Source organism: Hyla sarda, chromosome 6 (assembly GCF_029499605.1).
Source record: "Hyla sarda isolate aHylSar1 chromosome 6, aHylSar1.hap1, whole genome shotgun sequence".
NCBI classification, from domain to species: domain Eukaryota; kingdom Metazoa; phylum Chordata; class Amphibia; order Anura; family Hylidae; genus Hyla; species Hyla sarda.
In genome coordinates, this window is record NC_079194.1 from 166,925,756 (window position 1) to 166,950,847 (window position 25,092).

The 25,092-nt window shown below is 43.8% G+C and overlaps 1 protein-coding gene and 1 non-coding gene across 2 annotated transcripts in view; both read left to right on the plus strand.

The window, feature by feature from the left end:
* PDCD5 (programmed cell death 5) overlaps positions 1-22,857 on the plus strand; it is a 41,775-nt gene extending 18,918 nt beyond the window's left edge. Inside the window, exons 2-6 of the mRNA XM_056525723.1 lie at positions 8,634-8,674; positions 10,456-10,517; positions 12,952-13,043; positions 13,664-13,735; positions 22,472-22,857. Of these exons, the coding sequence (XP_056381698.1) occupies positions 8,634-8,674; positions 10,456-10,517; positions 12,952-13,043; positions 13,664-13,735; positions 22,472-22,516 (312 nt within the window). The 3' untranslated portion in view covers positions 22,517-22,857. The remainder of the gene's footprint in view (positions 1-8,633; positions 8,675-10,455; positions 10,518-12,951; positions 13,044-13,663; positions 13,736-22,471) is intronic.
* LOC130277883 (U2 spliceosomal RNA) lies at positions 8-200 on the plus strand. Its single transcript, XR_008845623.1, has one exon. It is a non-coding gene; the product is annotated as a U2 spliceosomal RNA (small nuclear RNA).
* Positions 22,858-25,092: the final 2,235 nt, after the last annotated feature.

The window sequence follows — 25,092 nt, forward strand, 5'->3', positions numbered from 1 at the left end:
CACCACCTTCGCTTCTTGGCCTTTTGGCTAAGATCAAGTGTAGTATCTGTTCTTATCAGTGGTTTGGTCTTTGCCATTGATGTAGGATGGATGCTGCATGGAGGAGCAGGTGTACCGGGGCGTTCAGGGGCTGATGCCAGAGGACCAGCTCAACGGCTTCCCTGATGTGACCGGTTTCCTTCAGGTCTCGCCATGATGATGGGGGGTGTAGAGCCAAACTACTTTTGTGCCTTGGGGAGTGGTGACCCTGAGGTGCTGAAACTCACTGGGTGTTATAACGCACTGCACCATACTCTTCACCTTTGGCACTCAACCTTGGCATCCCGGCCTTCTGGCTAGGATCAGGGACATTTTTATAGATCCGGCCGGATGACCGGGCAGTATATCTGCACTCATTCACTTATTTATTATTTTTGTATGTCATTGCGCCAATTTGCGTGTTTTGTACATAGGATTTGTCAGGATGCGATGTCCCTCCTGGCAGTCTAGGGGAGGTGTGTGTGGCCATTCGGTTCCTCGCCTCCCTGCAACCCCTGGCCATCTTGGCTTTGGTCAAGATGCCATCAGTATACGGCTCCTCGGCTGATACCTATGTTAACGCCTAGGTTGGAGCCAGGTGCTTTTGCGGCCCCTTAGTAGCTTCGGCGAAAAGGGGAATCGAAACTGGATCCTTGCAGGTGCTTTTTGGCCCGGAGGTGAAGGGTAGGTTTGTTGGGGGGCCTCTCTCCTATTGGAGAAGGGCTTAGCGATAGACCGCATTCTTTGTGCACGTTTTTAGTGTGACACGTTTGCTCTTTTTCTTGCACTTTGGGCAATAGAGAGCACTTACCTCAGCTCTTCCCTTCTGGGGAGAATTCTGGCCTGGCATAAATCCCAATCAGCTTCTGAGACTTTGTAACTGGAGCCAGAGCTGATCTTAGGGCACGCTACCTGAGAAGGTGGTATGATGAGTTACTTTGCATACTTCTTACCCAGAAAGCCTGCAGAGTGCTAATTGCCTTTTTGAATTTCCGTTTTACACCGGAAGCGGTGTTCCTCTCCCTGAGGAAAATACTTGACCCCTATATACAGTAACCCCCTGACATGCGATGGCCCCGGCATATGATCAAATCGACATACGGTGCTTTTATATGTCGGGGCCATCGCATTAACTGCTATCCGACAGCGCAAAATGCTTAAGCTGCTGTCGGATAGCAGTTTAAGCATCCCGGACAGGTTCACTTACCTAACCCCGCTGCTCCGGGTCCACTTCACGATCCTCCGGTGTCTTCCGCATCTTCTCCGGGGTCCGGGCCTCGCTTTCCGGCATCGTTATTACATCGCTACGCACGCCGTGTGTAATAACGTCACCAGAAAGCGAGGCCCGGACCCTGGAGAAGATGCGGAAGACACCGGAGGATCCCGAAGAAGACACCAGAGCAGCGGGACAGCATCGGGAGCCCCTGGGACAGCATTGGGAGCGGTGAGGACGCGGTCTGGAGCGGCGGGGACAGGTGAGTATTAAATGCACTTTTTACATTGCACGAATCCCTCAACATACGATGGTTTCTACAAACGATGGGTCGTTTGGAACGAATTACCATCGTATGTTGAGGGACCACTGTATGTATGTATTTGTGTGTGTGTGTGTGTGTATATATATATATATATATATATATATATATATATATATATATATATATATACACACATTCATTCACTGTATGTACCCACCGTGCCCCCCACAGCTGCATCACCTTCCTCTATATACACCAAGCCCTGCTCCCTCTGTATGTATGTGTGTGTGTATATATAATATATATATATATATATATATATATATATATATATATAATATTTATTACATTACACATAGTCATGGCCGTAAATGTTGGCACCCCTAAAATTTTTCAAGAAAATTTAAGGGGTATTCCAGGCAAAAACTTTTCTTTATATATCAACTGGCTCTGGAAAGTTAAACAGATTTGTAAATTACTTCTATTAAAAAATCTTAATCCTTCCAATAGATATTAGCTTCTGAAGTTGAGTTGCTGTTTTCTGTCTAACTGCTTTCTGATTACTCACGTCCCGGGAGCTGTCCAGCTCCTATGGGTATATTTTCCCATCATGCACAGCTCCCGGGACATGACATCATCATTGAGCAGTTAGACAGAAAACATCAGAAGCTAATAACTATTGGAAGGATTATGATTTTTTAATAGAAGTAATTTACAAATCTGTTTAACTTTCCGGAGCCAGTGGTTATATAAAAAAAAGTTTTTGCCTGGAATACCCCTTTAAGTATTTCTCACTGAAAAGGATTGCAGTAACACATGTTTTGCTATACATATGTTTATTCCCTTTGTGTGTATTGGAACTAAACCAAAAAAGAAAGGTAAAAAAAGCAAATTGGACATAATGTTACACCAAACTCCAAAAATGTGCTGGACAAAATTATTGGCACCCTAAACTTAATATTTGGTTGCACACCCTTTGGAAAAAAATAACTGATATCAGTGGCTTCCTACAACCATCAATAAGCTTCTTAGACCTCTCAGCCGGAATGTTGGACCACTCTACCTTTGCAAACTGCTCCAGGTCTCTTATTGGTAGGGCGCCTTTTCCCAACAGCAATTTTAAGATCTCTCCACAGGAGTTCAATGGGATTTAGATCTGGACTCATTGTTGGCCACTTCAGAACTCTCCTGCGCTTTGTTGCCATCCATTTCTGGGTGCTTTTTGACGTATGTTTGGGGTCATTGTCCTGACCCAAGATCTCGGACGCAAACCCAGCTTTCTGACACTGAGCTGTACAGTGCGACCAAAAATCCGTTGGTAATCCTCAGATTTCTTGATGCCATGTACACATTCAAGGCACCCAGTGCAAGAGGCAGCAAAACAACCCCAAAACATTATTGAACTTCCACCATATTTCACTGTAGGTACTGTGTTCTTTTCTTTGTAGGCCTCATTCCGTTTTGGTAAACAGTAGAATGATGTGCTTTACCAAAAAGCTCTATCTTGGTCCCATCTGTCCACAAGACATTTTCCCAGAAGGATTTTGGCTCACTCAAGTTCATATTGGCAAAATGTGGTCTGGCTTTTTTGTGTCAGCAGTAGGGTCCTCCTGGTTCTCCTGCCATAGCGTTTCATTTCATTTAACCCCTTAAGGACAAGGACAACTTTATTTTTGCAATTTTTCCCCCTCGTTTTCTAAAAATCTTAACTTTTATATTTTCATCCACAGACTAGTATGAGGGCTTGTTTTTTGTGTGACCAGTTGTCCTGCATAATGAAATCACTCTTAATTTTTTTTATAAAATGTGACAAAAAAGCACGCCATTCATCGTTTGGACATTTACGCACGCGGTGATACCAAATATGTGCATTAATTAATTTTTATTTGATCTTTATTTTTATTTTATTTATAGCAGTCCTTTGATTGCTAATACTGTTCAGTGCTATGCATAGGCCATAGCACTGATCAGTGTTGTCGGTCATCTTCTGCTCTGGTCTGCTCGATCTCAGACCAGAGCAGAAGACCCATGGAAGGCGGCGGAGGCAGGTGAGGGGACCTCCGTGCGCAGTTCTGGATGATCGAATCATCCATATTTCTGACCGCACTGCCGCAGATGCCGTGATCTGTATTGATCATGGCATCTGAGGGGTTAATGGCATACATCCGCGCGATCGCGGATGTCGACCATTGGTGGCGGGTCCCTGGCTGCGAACAGCAGCCGGGACCAGCCGCGCATGATCCGAGCATCGCTCCGATGCTCGTGGTCATGTACAGGACATAAATATATGTCCCTGTGCGCTAAGTACCGCAGCACCATTTACGTCCTTGGTCGGTAAGGGGTTAAATGTCGACGGAAAGTTCGCACTGACACTGATGCTCCCTGAGCCTGCAGGACAGCTTGAATATCTTTGGAACTTGTTTGGGGCTGCTTATCCACCATCCGGACTATCCTGCGTTTGCACCTTTCATCAATTTTTCTCTTCCGTCCACACCCAGGGAGATTAGCTACAGTGCCATGGGTTGCAAACTTCTTGATAATGTTGTGCACTGTGGACAAAGGCAAATCTAGATCTCTGGAGATGGACTTGTATTGATATTTTTCCACAATTTTGTTTCACGAGTGCTCAGACAGTTCTCTTCTCTTTCTGTTGTCCATGCTTAGAGTGGCACACACAGGCACACAATGCAAAGACTAAGTGGACTTCTCTCCTTTTTATCTGCTTTCAGGTGTTATTTTTATATTGCCCACACCTGTCACTTGCCCCAGGTGGGTTTAACCCCTTAACGACCATGCACGTAAATGTACGTTCTGGCTTTGCGGTACTTCCTGCCTCAGGACGTACATTTACGTTCTGTGTATGACCGCGAGCATTGGAGCGGTGCTGGTATCATAAAAGGCAGGTTTCATCTGCTATCAGCACCCGGGGACCCGCCGGTAATGGCAGACATCCGTGATGTCCACATTAACCCCTCAGATGCCGTGATCAGTATAGATCACGGCATCTGCGACAGTGCACATGTTAAAATAGATTATCGGATTGCCCACAGTGCTGCTGCGGCAATCCTATCATCTCTAATGGCGGACAGAGGACCCCTCACCTGCCTCCGTCCGTCTCCCGGCGTCTCCTGGTCTGGTCAGAGATCGAGCAGACCAGAGCAGAAGATAGCCGATAATACTGATCAGTGCCATGTCCCATGCATAGCACTGAACAGTATTAGCAATCAAATGATTGCTATAGATAGGGCCCTATGGGGACATAAAGTGTTTAAAAAAAAAAAGTGAAAAATCCCCTCCTCCAATAAAAATGAAAATTGTCAGTTTTTCCCATAAACATATATGGTATTGCTGCGTGCGTAAATTCCCGTACAGTGAACGGCGTAAACGTAAAAAAGGCCAAAAATGCAGCTTTTTTTTGTCACATTTTATTCCCCAAAAATTTATAAATGATTTATAAGTTTTATATATGCAAAAATTTTTATATATGCAAAATAATTTTAAGCGGTACAAAAATAAAAAAGTATCTAGCCATGGGTATCATTTTTATTGTATTGACCCACAGAATAAAGAACACATGTCATTTCTAACGTAAAGTGGACAGTGTGAAAACAAAACCCTCCAAAATGTGAAAAATTGTGTATTTCATTAAAATTTCCTCCATTAAAAAATATTGTTTTGGGTTCGCTGTACATTTTATGGTAAAATGAGAGGCTTAATTACAAAGTACAATTGGTCACGCAAAAAACAAGCCCTTATATGGGTCTGTAGATGGAAATATAAAAGATTTTAGAAGGCGAGGAGGAAAAAACGAAAACACCAAAATAAAATTGGCCTGGTCCTTAAGGATATATATATGAACTGGCTCCAGAAAGTTAAACAGATTTGTAAATTACTTCTATAAAAAATTCTTAATCCTTTCAGTACTTATGAGCTGCTGAAGTTGAGTTGTTCTTTTCTGTCTAAGTGCTCTCTGATGACACATGTAGTTTAGAAGCAAATCCCCATAGCAAACCTCTTCTACTCTATGCAGTTCCCGAGACAAGCAGAGATGTCAGCAGAGAGCACTGTTGCCAGACAGAAATCAACAACTCAACTTCAGCAGCTGATAATTAATGAAACGATTAAGATTTTTTAATAGAAATAATTTACAAATCTGTTAAACTTTCTGGAGCCAGTTGATATATAAAAATTTTTTTTCCTGGAATACCCCTTTAAAGGGGTATTCCGCCCCTAGACATCTTATCCCCTATCCAAAGGATAGGGGATAAGATGTCAGATCGCCTCGGTCCCGCTGCTGGGGACCCCTGGGATCCCCGCTGCGGCAACGCGCTATCATTACAGCACAGAGCGAGTTCACTCTGCACGTAATGACGGGCGGTACAGGGGCCGGAGCATCGTTACGTCACGGCTCCATCCCTCGTGATGTCACGGCCCGCCCCTTTCAAGACAAGTCTATGGGAGGGGGCGTGGCGGTCGTCACGCCCCCTCCCATAGACTTGCATTAAGAGGACGGGCCGTGATGTCACGAGGGGCGGCGCCATGATGTCACGCTGCTCCGGCCCCTGTATCGCCCGTCATTACGTGCAGAGTGAACTCACTCTGTGCTATAATGATAGCGCGGTGCCACAGCGGGGATCCCAGGGGTCCCCAGCAGCGGGACCGCGACAATCTGACATCTTATCCCCTATCCTTTGGATAGGGGATAAGATGTCTAGGGGCGGAGTACCCCTTTAAGGGTTTAAAGGAGCATCACATGCTTGAAACAATCATATTTTTCCACAATTTTGAAAGGGTGCCAATAATTTTGTCCAGCCCATTTTTGGAGTTTGGTGTGACATTATGTCCAATTTGCTTTTTTTCCTCCTTTTTTGGTTTAGTTCCAATACACACAAAGGGAATAAACACGTGTATAGCAAAACATGTGTTACTGCATGAACCCCCCCTGCACCCCACATATGTATACTCTGACATCACCCTAATACAGTGTTTCCCAACCAGGGTGCCTTCAGGTGTTGCAAAACTTGCATGCTGGGAGTTGTGGTTGTGCAACACCTGGAGGCACCCTGGTTCAGAAACCCTGCCCTAATGTATGTGTGTGTGTGTATATACAGTACTATAACCTGGTTGTATAAGTATGCACACCCTCTCATAACTGAGGTACAGAATTAACCAGTTACATTCAAACTCATGTTAAATAGAATTTATTCCACACCTGACAACATTATAAAGTGACTTATCACAAATCATACAACATTCAGCTGTTCTAGTAGGATTTCCCTGACATTTGCTAAGTTGGATCTCAGAGGAAAAGCCATGGTCCGCAGAGAGCTTCCCATACATCACAGGGATCTCATTGTAAAAAGTCAGGAGAAGTGTACAAAAGAATTACCAAACATCAGATATACCATGGAACACAGTGAAGACTGGAGAATATAGTCAGAACTAAACGTCCCTCCAAAAAGACAATAAGAAAACTAGTCAGGGAGGCTTCCAAGAGACCTACTGCCACCTTAACCCTTTAATGACCACAGATGTAGATTTACGTCCGTGGCCAGCTCCCGTTACATGAAGCGCGCTCAGGAGCGGAGCACGCTTCATACCGGCTGGGTCCCGGTTGCTATCAGCTAGGGATCGACCGATATCGTTTTTTTAGGGCCGATACCGATAATCGGTGGAGGTTAGGGCCGATAGCCGATAACTTATACCGATATTCCAGTTTAAGTTATCGGCTATTTATCCCCTTGGGACACCGCTGCAGATCATTGATTTAAAGCGGGCACTTTAAATCCATGAACTGCAGTGGCTTTTGCGGGGGGCGGGGCATTATCGGCTTATTGGCAAGGTAATTGCCGATACCGATAATGCCCAAAATCGTGATTATCGGCCGAACTCGTTAATCGGTTGATCCCTAATATCGGCAACCAGGACCCACCGCTAATAGCGGACATCGCCGATTGGGCTGATGTCCTGTATTAACCCTTTAGCCGCCGCGATCAAAGTTGATTGCGACGTCTAAATCGGGAGAAAATACTGCTGGTTAGCTTAGTGGAGCTGTTCGGGACCGCTGTGGTGAAATCGCATCGTACCGAACAGCTGAGAGGACAGCGGGAGGCGCCTTACCTTGCTCCTCGCTACCCGATCGTCGCTCTATTGCTCCAAGCCTGAGATCCAGGCTGGAGCAATCGAGCACAGATTACAATGATCCATGCTATGCTATGGCAACAATGACAATAATCTCCTGTATTCTTCATATAAATGGGATACAGGGTAGATTAGCAGGACAGAAGCCTTTTCTTACATTTTGCAGAAACAAAGTCCCCTAAAAGCACCTGGGAAAATGTGTTACGGTCTGATGAAACAAAGGTTTAACTTTTTGGCCATAATTCCAAAAGGTACGTTTGCTTCAAAAACAACACCGCATACCCACAGTGAAGCATTGTGGTGGCAGCATTATGATTTGGGGTGGTATTCTTCAGCTTGAACCAGGGCCTTAGTGTCAAAGGGAATTATGAACAGTTCCAAATACTGTACCAGGCAATTTTGGCACAAAACCTTTAGGTGTCTGTTAGAAAGCTGAAGAGGAGGTTTACCTTTCTGCGCGACAACGACCCAAAGCACGCATCCAAATCCACAAAAGCATGGCAAGTGGGGGAGGGGGGATTGCCCCCTCAAGATATACCATCCTGATTGACTCCTACCCAGCTCTGCACCCCCTATATGAGTGTTTCCCAACCAGGGTGCCTCCAGCTGTTGCAAAGCTAACACTCCTAGCATGCCCGGACAGCCTTTGGCTGTCCGGGCATGCTGGGAGTTGTAGTTTAGCAACAGCTGGAGGCACCCTGGTTTGGAAACGCTTCTCTATATATACAGTGGCATGGTCTGCACCTCAGCTCTCATTCCATGGACATTCAGACACTTGAGATTAATGTAGTCTCTGCCCCCCACAATCCTGTATGCATTTAGCCTCGGACCACAGGAATCTAAAGTTATTTTGCATCCTACTAATGGTTCTTAGACTATATAGTGATAGACCTACTAAATGGCACTAAGAAATGGCACTTCATATGACTATTATGTTTTATGTCCTAAGTCTTGATGCAGTTCTGTTCCTTACAAGTTTCTTCTGTCTGTCTCCAGGATGGCGGGGGTGAGCAGGCTCAGCAAGAGGCCAAACAAAGGTAACATTGTATGTGAGAGCCTTCGGGCTACTGCAGCCAACATCAGTAGCCAGGTGACCCTAGGAGCAGCCTGCCCCTTGGTTTTGGGTATTCCAAGTGTAGGATTTCAGACTTGGCTTATGGCCCTATAGGCTCACTAGATAAGAGGGTAATGGCATGAAGACAGAAAGTTGTTATATTCTGATATAACTTGACTCAAGCGCCTGCCTTAAAGGTGTTTTCCTAGACATTTTTTGTTTTAACCTGTCTGAGCCACAGTGCCCACATATACATATATAAGAGATGGAGCTGGATGCATGAAACTCCATGCTGGGTTATTGCAGCTCAACTTCCATTGTTATGATTGGGGTTGAGCTGTACAAACCCAACACGGCCAACAGTGTCCAAAGTTGGCTGCTTATGGATCCATTGCCTGTGTATTGTTGGCGCTGTGGCTGTGATAAACAGTTAATCAGTCATCCCCTGTACCACAGACCCTGCAGTTACATCTCCACACCCAGGGTTAAATTGGACACATATTACAGATTGCCAGTGTTAGGCATGTTAGAACTGGTTAAATGTGCTTTATAGCAGTGTGGCTCCTTCAGGTAAGGACAGTGTTTCCCAACCAGGGTGCCTCCAGCTGTTGCAAAACTACAACTTCCAGCATGCCCAGACAGCCTTTGGCTGTCTGGGCATGCTGGGAGTTGTAGTTTTGCAACAGCTGGAGGCACCCTGGTTGGGAAACACTGGGTTAGGAAATTGGTAGAGGGAGAACTGGGTTCACATTCCCCACTAGTCCCATATTCTGATGTCAAAATAGGAGTTTTCTCTTCAGGGGATGTTTACACAGCGTTATTTCCGCCGTAATTTACTGAAAATTGATTAGACAGCGATCCTGTAGTCCCATTGACACAGCAGAATTTCTATGGAAGGCATTCCACCATGGAAATTCTGCTTTCCGCATTCTGGGAAAATAGAAGGCTAGTTGGAATCCCCCTTTTTGAATTCAAAGGGGCTTGAATTTCAACAGAATTCAGTGTTTTGATAACAGAATTCCACCGCAGTTTCGCTAGAATGCCACAATTGTTTAGCAAGCTTTGCTGAACGGAAATCAGTGGAATTGCAGAAAGTCCGCCGTGTGAACATATCCTCAGGTTGATAGAGGGCAAAGTGGAGAAGGAGAGTCCTCCACCTCTGTGTAACCTGAGATTAGGAAAATGTATTCCTAGACTAAGGCTTCTCTCACACTGCCGCCATGTTCCTGCATTTTAACAGCCGTTTTTCTGCTGAAAGAGGTCATGAAAAAATAGACAAAATAACTGAACATAACGGATGACAAATGTCTGGTATTTTATTGGTAATTCTGTCAAAACAATGGACATGTTCCAGCTGTTCTAGTCCGTTATTTTATGTGAGTTGTGTTATTTCCATGTTCTGAGCATGTGCAGTACAAATAATGGATCATAACTGATGTTAAAATAACGGGCACTATCGGATGTCAACTGTGAACATCCGTCACCCATAGGCTTCAATGCTAAAATTTTAGCAGCTGTTATTCCACCGTTATTTTTGACGGGACAGATATGACTGCATCCACCGTCTTTTGTGCCATCTAAAATAACGTCCGTTAATAATATCGGGACGTAACTGGTGCTGCAGGATGGTCAAAAAATCCCATTGACTTCCAGCCGGGAGTTGATGACGGGAGTCATAGTGTGAAATGGGCCTAACAGAGCCTAAATAAACTGTACCTTCCTGACACTATTGGCTGTCCCTTTATATTGCTGCTCTTATTACAGGGAGGAGGACATGAGGAATAGCATCTTATCTCAGGTTCTGAGCCAGGCTGCCCGGGCCAGATGTGAGTATGAAACTGAGCTTTAACACCTTTTCTCCATCAATAACACTGATAGATATTCCATCAATGTCTATTAATCAGGGTCTGACTACTGGGATATTCACTGATGCTAAGTGGTGTTTTTTGTATTTATAGTTTTATATTTATGTATTTTTTTATGTTTTATACCATGAAAGGTCAGAAAAGACAAAAAAAAAAAAAAAAATTAATTAGTTACTCAACAGTGGCTGATTTACAAGGGAGCACAGCACTGACAAGCCATGTCACCTGTAAAATCCTTAACTTGTTGAGTTCAGTTAGATGGCAGCACCCATCTACTGCTGGTTTTGTATTCTTACCCATTACGATTTTTGTTCTAGATTTACAGCTCGCCTTCTTTTGACTTTTCCTTTTTGCTCCTGCTGCTTGTGTGTAAACTGAGTAGCTCAGTGACAGCAGCTATAACTTCAGTCGTCATTGTCTCTAATGAACTCAATACGGCAGTGATTTCCAAACAGGGTGCCTCCAGCTGTTGCCAAACTACAACTCCCAGCATACCCAGACAGCTAGAGGCACCCTGGTTGGGAAATAGTGCAATAAGGAAAGGATTTTACAAGTAACACAAAATCCTCGTTTCTGCCTTTTCTTTTGGGTGTCCGGCCGCCTGACAGATGTACAACTCATATTCTACAGCACTGTAAGAGCATGGGGGAAGATTTATCAAAACCTGTGCAGAGGAAAACATGACCAGTTGCCCATAGCAACCAATCAGATCGCTTCTTCAATTGTTCAGAGGCCTTTTTAAAAGTGAAAGAAGAGATCTGATTGGTTGCTATGGGCAACTGGTCATCTTTCCTTCTGCACAGGTTTTGATAAATCTCCCCATGGTGTCCAAGTGTAAGGCCAGTTAATTGGCACTGTTTAGAAAAAAATAAATGTTGCTCTACTTAAAGTCTACACAGGACCAATATGTATTAACCCCTTAACGACCACGGACATAAATGTACATCCTGGTTTGGCGGCACTCTGCGCACCAGGACATACATTTACGTCCTGTGTATGACCGCTAGCATCGGAGTGGTGCTCGCGTCATACACGGCAGGTTCCGACTGCTATCAGCAGACGGGGACCTGGCGGTAATGGCTGATATCCGCGATCGCGTGGATGTCCGCCATCAACCCCTCAGATGCCGTGATCAGTACAGAATACGGCATCTGCGGCAATGTGCAGTTTAAAATAGATGATCGGATCGCCCGCAGCGCTGCTGTGGCGATCCGATCATCTGTAATGGTGGATGGAGGTCCCCTCACCTGGCTCCGGCTATCTCCTGCTCTGGTCTGAGATAGAGCAGACCAGAGCAGAAGATAACCGATAATACTGATCAGTGCTATGACTTATGCATAGCACTGAAGAGTATTAGCAATCAAATGTTTGCTTAAGATAGTCCCTATGGGGACATTAAAAGTGTAAAAAAAATAAATTATAATAATAATTTGAAAAATGTGAAAAAAGAGTGAAAAATCCCCTACCCCAATAACAATGAAAATTGTGCGTTTTTCCCATTTTACCCCCAAAGAGCATACATTTTTTTTTTATATAAACATATTTGGTATTGGTGTGTGTGTAAATGTCTGAACTATCAAAATATAATATTAATGATCCCTTACAGTGAATGGCGTAAACGTAAAAAATTATGTCCAAAAATGCAGCTTTTTTGTCACATTTTATTAAAAAAAATAATAATAATAAAAAATGATATAAAAGTTTTATATAAGCAAATTTGGTATCGATAAAAAGTTCAGATGCCCGCGGAAAAAATGAGCCCTCATACTGCCCTGTATATGGAAAATTGAAAACGTTATAGGTGGTCAAAATAGGGCAACTTTTAGATTACTGATATTGTACAAAGAAATTTAAGATTTTTTTAAAGCGGTACAAAAATATAAAAGTATCTAGCCATGAGTATCATTTTAATCGTATTGACCCACAGAATGAAGAACACGTGTCATTTTTACCGTAAATTGTATAGTGTGAAAACAAAACCCTCCAAAATGTGCAAAATTGTGGTTTTCATTTAAATTTCCTCCCTAAAATTTTTTTTTCTTTTTTGGGTTGGTCATACATTTTATGGAAAATGAGAGGTTTCATTACAAAGTACAATTGGGCACACAAAAAAACAAGCCCTTATATGGGTCTGTAGATGAAAATATAAAGGAGTTATGGATTTTAGAAGGCGAGGAGGAAAAAACGAAAACGCAAAAATAAAATTGGCCTGGTCCTTAAGGGGGGTTAACAGAGAAGAGTATGACAAGTAAATTAGATCTGTACCTTTAATCCTGAGCAGCCCCTTTAGTTTTAGGCTGTACTCGTTTTCCTTCTGGTCACAAGTTCTGCTAATGTGATTGTTCTTATGTTAATAAGTCGGATCCCATATTGTAATGACTTTTCTCTTACTCAGTGAATAACTTGGCGTTAGTGAAACCCGAAAAAGCCAAAGCTGTGGAAAATTACCTTATACAAATGGCAAGATTTGGGCAACTGGGTGGCAAGGTGGGTTTGTTCCTTCATGTTATCCCTCCATAATTTCACACCCATTAAATGGAATCTCTGCTTATCCAGTAATAGTACAAACCATTGAAATAAAATGATTTTAGTTTGTTTACCTTGGAATCCCACCATCCAATGGACTACAACTCTCAAGGTACACAAACTAATCATTTAATCTATCATAATCTTAATATATTATCTACTTTTTAGCTGGTTTCACTTCAACTTTCTCAGTTGTCTTTTAGTGTTTTCTTTATCTCATGGAAATCCTAAACAAGCAGGTTATTTCTGTAGATCTGGTATGGATATACTGTAAATTATGCCAATGTGCATAGTAACATATGAATACCAATTATTATGTGTTTTCAGAGGTATTCTTATTGTATTCCTCTTAACGGCAGTATACTAGTGGTGGTGAGGGGGTGTTTATTTACTCCAGTGTTTCCCAACCAGTGTGCCTCCAGCTGTTGCAAAACTACAACTCCCAGCATGCCCGGACAGCCGTTGGCTGTCCGGGCATGCTGGGAGTTGTAGTTTTGCAACAGCTGGAGGCACACTGGTTGGGAAACACTGATGTACTCTGTGATGGCTGCTAGGTAACAGACACCTATTGTTTTCCTCAGCTTTCTGAACAAGGACTAATAGAGATTTTAGAAAAAGTGAGTCAACAGACAGAAAAGAAAATGACGGTGAAGGTAAGAGTTTGCATTCCCACTACAGTAGTTCGGAGCAGCCGTATTAGTCCAGTAATGCAGATGCAAAAACATAGAATGCTGCAGAATCTTGTAATATGTTTTCTTTTTTATTGGACTAACACAGTATTTTGTAGGGACAAGCTTTTGGGAGTGAAGTCAAAACCATTTCTGAGCAGCTAGGTTTTTAATATGCAGTGGCTAAAGGAAAACTGTCAGCTTGCTCCCCTCCCCCACTAACCAGTGGTACTGGCTGATGCGTGGGACGCTGGTCAGTTTGATGCCTACTGTGCTTGGATCCACGGGTTCGGCTGATATCTTCTTTTTTCCCTATATGCTAATTATAAAGGTGCTAACTGGCACAGGCGGCGTTAACTGGCACTCTGACGTCAGCGTTTCTGGCCACAGTACCACCCAGCTCGTCAATATTCCTCCTCCCTCCGCCTCTCCCTCTTCTCCCCACTCTGTAATGAAGAGGGAGGGGAGGAATATTGATGAGCTGGGCGGCGTTGCGGCCCGAAACGCTGACGTCAGAGTGCCAGTTAGCCTGGCCGATGCCAGTTAGCACCTCATTAGCATAAACCGAAAATAGAAGATTTTGGCTGAACAGCGCGGCGGATCCGGGCACGGTAAGCATCAAACTGATCAGCGTCCCCTGCACTAACAGCCAGTACCACTGGTTAGTGTGGGGGGAGCAAGCTGACAGTTTTCATTTAAAACATCAAAAGTTGGACAATTTATGACCTAACTTAATGTGAATCGTACACTTTTTCTAAAGAACTTTGTTACCCTGTGATTAGTTTATGGGGGTACAAATTCGTGACCGTTGCGCTTTAAGACCAAAATGGCCTGTATCCTTAAGGGGTTAGTGGAAGTTTCGTAAACAGTGTGGCATCCCAAGCTGCATTGCTTCTGTAACTCCAGGAGTTCCCTGATCTTGGCTATTTTAGCCTGTGCCCGTCTGTATGTTACAGCTCCCAGTGCAGATGTCTCTTCCTAAAACCACTACCTCCCAGTGCTGTACAGCGAGAGGTAAAGAGATAATATTTTATAGGCAAGCTTTTCGGAAACCATAATTTGCTTGTGTATTTTTCCATACAGCATTTATAGTTTACCACAAGGGGGCAGTAGTGTAATTGTTTTGATGGGGAAATAAAAGCTTTAGCTCCATTTCTGCCTTTTTATAGTTTACATAACTTTATATCAGCTCAGCCATTACTTAGGAATGGGGTCCTACATTTGAGTTAGGCCCCTCTGATGCTCCACCTTCTAGGTTACAGATATACTGTAGTGTTAGCAGTGCAGTTATGTATTTTAATAAAAACATAGGCCAAAACTGATATGTTGTGTGCAGCGAATGTTGGGGAGATGCTCCGTTCCTATAGGCCCGAGGCAGATAAATGTGTTTGGTTTTCTTTTGATTAATCTGGCTCAGTATCTTATCAATCTGTAATACACAATTACACAAATCTAAGGTATTTGTGTTATGATAATGGTCTGTGAATGGTCCATAAAAAAACCTCTTATTTCCTGTAGCAACTAAACACAGCTCAGATTTCCTTTTACCAGAGCAATTTAAGAAATGAAAACTAAGCAGAGAATGGTTGCTATGGGCTATTACTCATACCTATACCTGATGTGCCCGACCTGTTAGCCACAATAAAGATGGAGCACTCGCACTGTCTGTGTTATAGCCTAAGCCAGCATTTCCCAACCAGGGTGCCTCCAGCTTTTGCAAAACTACAACTCCCAGCATGCCCGGACAACTAGACTATAAGGCATAATGTTTAATAGATTAAACGGTACCTGTCACCATCAATGAAATTTAAAGGAGATATGCAGCATAACACTTATGTCCCCCTGTGCCCAGGCTGCAAAAGCAAATAAAACAAACTTTAAAGGGGTTCTCCGGTGCTTACACATCTTTTCCCCTATCCAAAGGATAGGGGATAAGATGCCCGATTGTGGGAGTCCCGCCGCTGGGGACCCCCGGGATCATGCACGCGGCACCCCATTTGTAATCAGTCCCCAGAGCGTGTTCTCTCCGGGACTGATTACAGGCAACCACCGGGCCAGTGGCGTGTGACGTCACGCCTCTGCCCCCATGTGACGTCACGCTCCGCCCCTCAATGCAAGCCTACGGGAGGGGGCGTGACAGCTATCACGCCCCCTCCCGTAGGCTTGCATTGGGGGGCGGAGAGTGACATCACACGGGGCGGAGGCATGATGTCACACGCCGCCTGCCTGGTGGTCGCCTGTAATCAGTCCCGGAGCGAACACGCTCCGGGGACTGATTACAAACGGGGTGCCGCGTGCATGATCCCGGGGGTCCCCAGCGGCGGGACTCCCACAATCAGGCATCTTATCCCATATCCTTTGGATAGGGGAAAAGATGTGTAAGCACCGGAGAACCCCTTTAACTCGCTTTCCTATGTTCCCCCGGGATCGTTGTCCCATTCCTCTGGTGCTGCTGGGCTCCCTGCTTCTTAGCCTTGGAACATCACACAGCAGTCAGCGTATCGCAGCAGCAATGTCTCACCTCGGCCGGGATAGACTGAGCTCGGGTCGGCTCCTTACATGACAGTGCGCTCAGCCTTTCACCTGCCAAGGCGGGACATTGCTGCGGCCGGCAATACGCTGACTGCTGTGTGACGTTCTAAGCTTAAAGGACATCTGCAGCGTGATTAACACTTATCCCGTATCCACAGGATAGGGGATAAGTGTTTGATCGCGGGGGGTCCGACCGCTGCGATCCCCTGTGATCTCCTGTACGGGGCCACGGCTGTCCCGTGCAGGGGGCGTGCCAGCCGCAGCATGACATTGCAGCTGGCACGCCTCCTCCATACATCTCTATGGGAGAGGCAGCGTTCGTGCATCCCCGTCTCCCCCATAGAACTGTATGGGGATGGGGAGGAGACGGGCAAACGCTACATCACCATAAGCGCTAATGGCGGTGCCCCGTTAGGGAGATAGAGGGGGGTCCCAGCGGTCGGACCCCCCCGCGATGAAACACTTATCCCCTATCTACAAGATAGGGGATAATTGTATATTGCACTGCAGTTGTCCTTTAAGAAGCAGGGAGCCCAGCAGCACCAGAGGAACGGGACACCGATACCGGAGCAACGGGGGAACGTAGGAAAGTGAGTTAATGTTTATTATTTGTTTTTGCAGTCCGTGCACAGGCGGACATAAGTGTTATGCTGCTCATCTCCTTTAATATATATTTAATGTTTGTTGTTGACATATAAGTAACATGTGTGCCAAGTTTCATGTTAATATCTTTAGCGGTTTGGACGTGATGCTGGAACATACACACATACATACATACATACATACATACATACATACACACACATACACACATTGAGTTATTTAATATATATATTAAATAACTCAATGTGTGTGTGTATCTTCCAGCATCATGTCCAAACCGCTAAAGATATTAACATGAAACTTGGCACACATGTTACATATGTCAACAACAAACATAGGATAGGTGATTTAACCCTTACTCACCCCCATTTGCCAGGGGCGGGGTTTTTGTTTAAAGTACCATACAAGTTTATGGGAAATATATGTTACTGTCAAAAGAACAGAAAAAGTATAAGTGTTCAGGGTAGTGCATAAAAATTAATTTTTATTTGGGTCATTTAAAAGTCACCCAAAAAAACTGTGTTTGATTCCAACACCATTAAAAAAATAGAATAGATGTAGACCCTCAGGAGCAGTAACCTTCCAGGATCGGAGGAGACGCTCAAACTGTGCCACAGCTACTTAGTAACTATAAGTTACCAAAGTTAGCAGCATATCATACCACTATTATATTATACCACCGACGCGTTTCTGCCATAAATTTATATGGCGTCCTCAGGGAGGCATATAATATGTACAGAGAAGATAAGTCAGATTGACAGGTATTATGTATATACAATCGGTATATCAAATCAAAGGAAGTATTAAAGAGGTCCTTGGCGTAGGAAACAGGTCATCCATCTGCAATAACAATATTCTCATATCACTATAAATCCTGTAGGGAAAAGCAGCAGGTATATATAAATAACAAGACTCTGTCCCTGTATTATAAGCCAGGACTCTATCCGTTGGTCCACCTGTAAGAAAAGCAAAAATACACTATTCAAGGTTGCGCCCTGCAGGAGAAAGTCTGGATCACGTATCATCATTGATCCAAAGTTTACTCACGGATCCCTGGTTTGCGGGGCGGGCGCGACAACCTGCTGTGGCGCAGGGAGCTGGCTCCGTCCAGCTCTGTTCACTCCGGTGTGTGAACTGTCGGCGTCTGTCGTCACTTCCGGCAGGGGCCGGAGGTTATATGCGCGCCACTGCGCCCGTTCTCTGTGACGCGCTGAACAGAGGGGGCGTGTCCAATAAGGATATACAGTGGCATTCATTCTGAAGCCTCCGTTCCGGATTATGACGATTTTAAAGTTAGGGCTTATAGGCCGTTTAGCCGAGCATCAATTTCTACATTCATGGGCACTGAGATTATTAATACATTACTAAATTGTCGCAACCAACCCCAGTTTTTTGAGAGGGAATAAGTTGCGACAATTCATCTGAGATAAAGTTACTTTTATGTAAATGTAGCTGTCAACATTGTGCATTTAGTGCAACATTAATACAGTAGAGAGAGGCGCCTAAATCTGTCATGAGTAAGGGGTGTATTAAAACCAAGGGCAGGGTATGTATACAAGTACAGTCCTGAGTAAAAGTGGAAGGTATTGTAGATCTGGGGGGGGGGGGGGGGGGATAGTTATAATTCACCCCCCATCTCCACAATAGCCCAAACTGAGCAGGGTGAATGGTAGTAGGTGGGACAGTCCCTAACCAAGGGGGTCCCTATAGTGGGGGGGGGGGGGGCGGGAACAAGGCGTGGGCCTAAAGGATCTACACTGTCCCTAAATTGCCCTGTTCTTTAACCCTAAAGCCTAGGCGGGGTGGCCGCCCTAAAAAGGGCAGTCCCGCTCAGGAACCTCCTATTAGGTGACTATATGCCCTATAGTAGATAAGAGGTGACTACTAAATCCTGTCGACCCTCTAAGGTCGTCCCTATCTACCTAGGAGTCACCCATTGTCCCACCACATACCATTTATAAGAAACACCCGAAATATATGTTACTGCATAACTTCCAAACAACTGGAGATATTTTGATACTTGGTCACATGTTACTTATATGTCCACTTAAAATATAGGATAGTTAATTTAACCCTTAACTACCCTCATTTGTGAGGGTCGGGGTTTTTGTTTAAAGTCCCATGCAAATCAATGGGAAATGTATGTTCCCATATTATTTTCGTACGTCTGGGGATATTTCAATACCTGGTACACATATTACAGGTCGGGATAGGAGGACTTCACCAATTGTACTTTGTAATGACAACAGTCATTTAACCACAAAATCTATGGCATAACAAAAAAAAAATTTGTGGGACAAAATTGACGAGAAAATGCCACTATGTAAATGTTGGCGGTTTCTGCTTCTAAGTAGTGCACTTCTAGGTAAAAATGACACCTGATATTTATTTAGTAGGTCCATACAATTAAAATTATACCTGACTAATATAGGTCTGATTTTGGTTTACTTCTGTTAAAATATTTTCACTTTTTGCACGTAAAAGAGTACGTTTAAAATTCTGTGAAGAGAAAAAGAGACTGACGGACGGCGCCTCGTGTATTACCCAGGGGTAAGAGGGTGGTGAGTGGGGGGCGACCCCGCGGAGCTTATAGATGGCTGCTCACCTTGTGATAGTATCAATAGCGCATGTAACCCACAAACACAGTTGGGGTGCTGGGGGTATGAGCCACTGCTGAGCCAAAGGGTTGCAGGAGTAGACAAAGTCGTCCTGGAGTAGGAGGTAGAAGCAAGGCAGGAAAAATACCCTTTAAATTGGCACCGCTGACGCGGGTATGAAGGATAAGGCGAAGCCTGAGGTGATGCATAAGGGACCCTGATCGGAGGAAGGGAGGGATCCTCCCAAAAAGCGTCATCTGTCCGTTTTATATTTTCTATTAATAAAATGTCCTGCTTAGGACTTATGCATCACCTCAGGCTTCGACTTATCCTTCATACCTTAGTCAGCAGCGCCAATTTAAAGGGGTATTCCAGGAAAAACTTTTTTTTTTATATATATCAACATGCTCCAGAAAGTTGAACAGATTTGTAAATTACTTCTATTAAAAAATCTTAATCCTTTCAGTACATGCGCTTCTGAAGTTAAGGTTGTTCTTTTCTGTCTAAATCCTCTCTGATGACACCTGTCTCGGGAACCGCCCAGTTTAGAAGCAACTTCCCATAGCAAACCTCTTCTAAACTGGGTGTTTCCCGAGACAGGTGTCATCAGAGAGGATTTAGACAGAAAAGAACAACCTTAACTTCAGAAGCTAATAAGTATTGAAAAGATTAAGATTTTTTAATAGAAGTAATTTACAAATCTGTTTAACTTTCTGGAGCCAGTTGATATATATATATAGTTTTTTCCTGGAATACCCCTTTAAGGCTAGGTTTCCACTTGGTTTTTTTTCCTGGCAGTTTTTGGAATATTGCCACTGCAGTCTTTGAGCCAAAGCCAGAAGTGTATTCAAAAGGAATAGGACATATAAAGGAAGGACTTGGACTTCTCCTCCCATACGGATCCACTTCTGACTTTGGCTCAAAAACTGCAGTGGCAGTATTCCAAAAACTGCCAGAAAAAAACCCAAGTGGAAACCTAGCCTTAAGGATCTTTTTCCTGCCTTGCTTCTACGTTTAAAATTGTCCTCTTCTGACCTCCTATAACTTTTTTATTTTTCCCCATAAGGGGCTTTATGAGCGCTCATTTTTTGCGCCGTGATCTGTAGTTTTTATCGGTACCATTTGTTTTGATGGGACTTTTTGATCGCTTTGTATACAATTTTTTTTAAGCTATACAAAGTGTCCAAAAATATGCAGTTCTGGCCTTTGGTATCTTTTTTTATGTATACACCATTGACCGTGCGGTTTAATTGATGTTATACTTTTATAGTTCGGATATTCACGCACTCAGTGATACCACATGCTTTGTTTTTGTTCACACATTTTTTTCTTAAATGAGAAAAGTGGGGTGATTCAAACTTTTATTAGGAAAGGGGTTAATTAACATTTTTTTTTTTTTTACTCTATTTTAGTCCTCATAGGGGACTATTATATACAATCCTTGGATTGCATACACTGTTCAATGCTATTCCATAACATAGCATTGATCAGTGTTATCAGTTCTCAATTGCTTCAGCCTGCCATGGCTGGCTGGAGCATCAGATCACTGATTGTACAGCGAGGAGGCAGGTAAGCGCCCTCCCACCATCCTCTTAGCGGATTGGGACACCACGGTGGTCTTGATCAGCTCCACTGAGCTGCCGTGTTTTTTTAAATGATTATTTAAGATGCTGCAATCAGTGATGTCCTGCATTAGACACAGGTCCCAGCAGGACCACCCTGCTATGGCACGCGCTCAGCACCTGAGCCTGCGTCATAGAAGGGGAGCGGGTAAGCAGGGCGTACAGGTACGTCCTGCATCCTTAAGGAGTTAACCCATACAAGTTTGGCTACCAGGGGGTCCTCATTCTGGTCTGATTGTCTGTTGCAGCAGCCTGACAGAGAAAAAAGTCAGAAATGCAGGTGGGACCTCAGCTCAGCGCAGTATATGGAGTTGTATATTTCAGCTCCCTTTCCCTTTGAGCAGGGTTTCCTAACCAGGGTGCCTCCATCTGTTGCAAAACTAAAACTCCCAGCAAACCTGGACTGTCAAAGGCTGGAAGTTGTAGTTTTGCAACAGCTGGAGGTACCCTGGTTGGCAAACACAGCTGTAGAATTATGGGGGGGGGGGGGAGGGAGATTTATCAAAACCTGTCCAGAGGAAAAGTTGCCCATAGCAGCCAATCAGATTGCTTCTTTAACTTTTAACAAGGCCTCTGCAAAATTAATGAAGCAATCTGATTTGTTGCACAGGTTTTGATAAATCTCCCCCATAGTTCCTTCAGTGCATAGTGCTATATATTGTACTAAACATTGTTCTGGATATTTCTGCTCCTTTTGCAACTGCTGGGCAGATCTGAGCACTGTAGAGTTTAGAGTTCAGAGCGGAGGGGATGTGTGCGGCCTAGGCACACTCAACTGCCCTAGGGTGTGTTCAGAGCAGCATGCCAGAGTGAAGGTAATGTTCACATTGAGTATTTTGAGCAGAATGTTCGCTCGCGGACATTCTATCTGGCAGCGGCCAACGAAATCCTTTGGCAGTAGGACCGTGCCACCACTATAGAACAGGTACAGTATATTCTTTTCTTAGATCTATTTCAGTAGCAGAATTCGCCGCTGCTGAAATTCCGCAATGTGAATAGGTCTGCAGAAGACCCATTTACACCAAAGGTAGAGTTCAGACCACAGAATTACGACACGCAATTTAGCTCATTCTTTAGTGTGAACGTACCCTGAGGGAGGGAGGTCTCCCCTGCAGAGCTTCAGATGATTATGTGCCGGCTGGGGAATGCCCCTTCTGAGTCTGTGGACCTGACTGAGCAGAAAATATAGCACAATATCAAGATAACCCCCCCCCCCCCCCCCCCCCCTGCACTTTATCATGATTGGGATAGTAAACTGGGAGGATAAAAAATGTATCAAGATCATGACAGGTACTGTAAGTGAATTAATGCAGGACACTGGACTTTAGTGCCATTGTGCTAATTAAAACGGCTTCTTTTTCTTCTAGTTTAACAGAAGGAGAGTGATGGACTCGGATGAGGATGAAGACTGAGTTGAGGCCACCTTGGCACAGACTCGGGATCTGGAGCACTTGAAGCACTGAATTCAATGATACTTATCTGAGGGAGACCTAATTCTGATGCTTTGTTTTTTTTTTCTAATTCTATTGTGTCCATTTCTGGTTGCTGTAGGGACTGAACATGCCCCACTGTTACGACAGCAACGATTACCCCATTTTGAAATAGTAAATTATTTGGACTGTTTATTATGAGAAGCTGTTCTGACTCTTAAATTACCATGCAAGTTTTGTACCAGTGGGGTGGATGTGACAGCAGTATCTGACATTTGTGTCATTTCTTTATCCAGAAACATAATAAACTTCTGTGCGTAGGAGTATTGTCCTGGAAGTTTGTAAAGTGAGCCATTGTTCACCATAGTAGTACACCATGGTACACCACACTATAGCAGTCACCACATGCATCCATGGTTTGTGGCTGTGATCATGTTCCATATATCAAAATTGCAAATCACACAAAAAGTGCAACTCACTGCACCACTGTACTTTGGTCCTGAGCAAAAACAGAATATAATGCTATAGCTATGGTTTAAGATCACTGGTGGAATATACCATTTGAGGACCATTAATTTTTTTTAGTATTCCCTCACTTTCTATCATCCTTTTATCTATGTATTATGGAGTGTCTCTGGAATATAACTCACACCACCCATGTCCCCTTACAAACAGTAACGCGGTACAGCTATACATTTTGGAGTCTTTATTGTGTTGAACCTTTAGTATTTGGCACAGGTTAAAAGGCACATCAGAAAAACTTTGTATTCATAGATTATGTAGAAAAATAGATGTAAGCCATCTACCAGTGATCATGAGCACATATGTGAATGGGACTTTATACTTGTGCAGTCTGAGCGGACATTGAAATATCAAATGAACAGTCTTCAGAAACTGAGGTAATTAGATACTGCACCCATTGAAGGAAATGAACAGCGTGTCAATACCTAAAAGGACTTGTGGTTGGTCCTTAAAATATTTTTCTTATCATTTTATTGCCTCAGGTGCTCTGATTCCAATACTTTGTTTTTTCTTCTTTCATTCTTGCTATGGCCCCTGTTCTGGGGACTGATGGGTTTTACTAGTTAGTTGACTATCTGTACTTTTCACTAAATAATCAAATGGGCAGGAACCTTGTTGCAAAATAGTGGGTGAATACTAGGCTGAGGGGGCTTATCAGTCATGTTTGGAGGGTCTGATTATAAAGCTCCGCATCACACCCCTTTGTGGAATAAATTTCCCTCCCATCTGACAATTCAGTGAAAAGTACAGATATTTAACCAAATAAAAGGAAAACCCTTATCTCAGAAATGGTAGTGTAACAAAAGAGAAAAAGCTCCATTAGCATCAGCACCAGGGAAATAAAAAACATATTTTGGACTGAGCAGAAGTCCTCTTTAAAGGGGAGGGTAAAAAATAATAAAATAAAGCACCCAACCTCTCCAGTCACAAAACAATGTGGCTTCAGTGATCCCATTAACCTATAGGACCCTTCGCCTATTTAGGCTCCGATAAAAAGTACATGTAATGGAGGTTAATTATAAAATACAATGTATACACCTACAGTTGTGCAAACGTACCAAAAAACAAGGTAAAGTATAGCATTAATAAATAGATCTTTATTAGCATACAAAAAAACTAGGGATGTCCCAATACTGGTATCGGGACCGATACTAGCCATTTGCATGGTATCGGGGACTCGTTAATGTCTCCGATACCTGGTGCCGCTCCGCTGCCCCGTTCTCCCATCCTCATCATAGTGTTCCAAGGAGGAGCACGTGACTCACACATCACTCCACTTCCTCCACAGCGTAACGCTATGGAGGAAGCAGAGTGATGTATATGTCACATGCTCCTGCATAGGACGCCATCAGGAGGATGAGGCAGGCGAGTGGCAGCACCCGACAGAGGACAGCAACAGGTGAGCTGTCTGCAAGGAGTGGGGCTGCTACTAATGTCTACGGGGGGGGGGGGGGGCTGCAGTCTACCGGGGGGGAGGCTGCTAGTGTCTGCAAGGGGATACTCCCTACTATTAAAGATAATCTTACAGCAGAGTCACCTGCACTAACTTGAATTTATAGGTAGATAGTGCAGGTGACCCGGTTTCTACCGCTGCTCACCATGTGGTCATCTGTCTCACTGCCAATGCAAATTCCCCGTTCTGTCCAATGGAGAAGAGAGAAATCTTGAATCATACTACAGCAGCCGTCTCCATTGTACACAAGAAACCTACATCACGGCAGCGCCAGAAACCGCATCACCATGCTGTCAGATTCCCTTTAAAATAAAAGTACTTGTACTTGGTATCGGTGAGTACTAGAATTAAAGTATCGGTACTCGGTCTTTAAAAAAATGGTATCGGGACATCCCTACAAAAAAACACGAGGGATCATAATGAGAAACTACATGTATATACTCAGGGATACTGGGATGAAAGTCCTTATTTAGTGGTCAACTGTATGTCTGTTCAAGAAGTGAAGCTACAAGGTAAAACAGAAGTCCAATACAGAAAGCATAAGGTGCTATAGGAAGATATGAGTATACACTCCTTTAGAGGC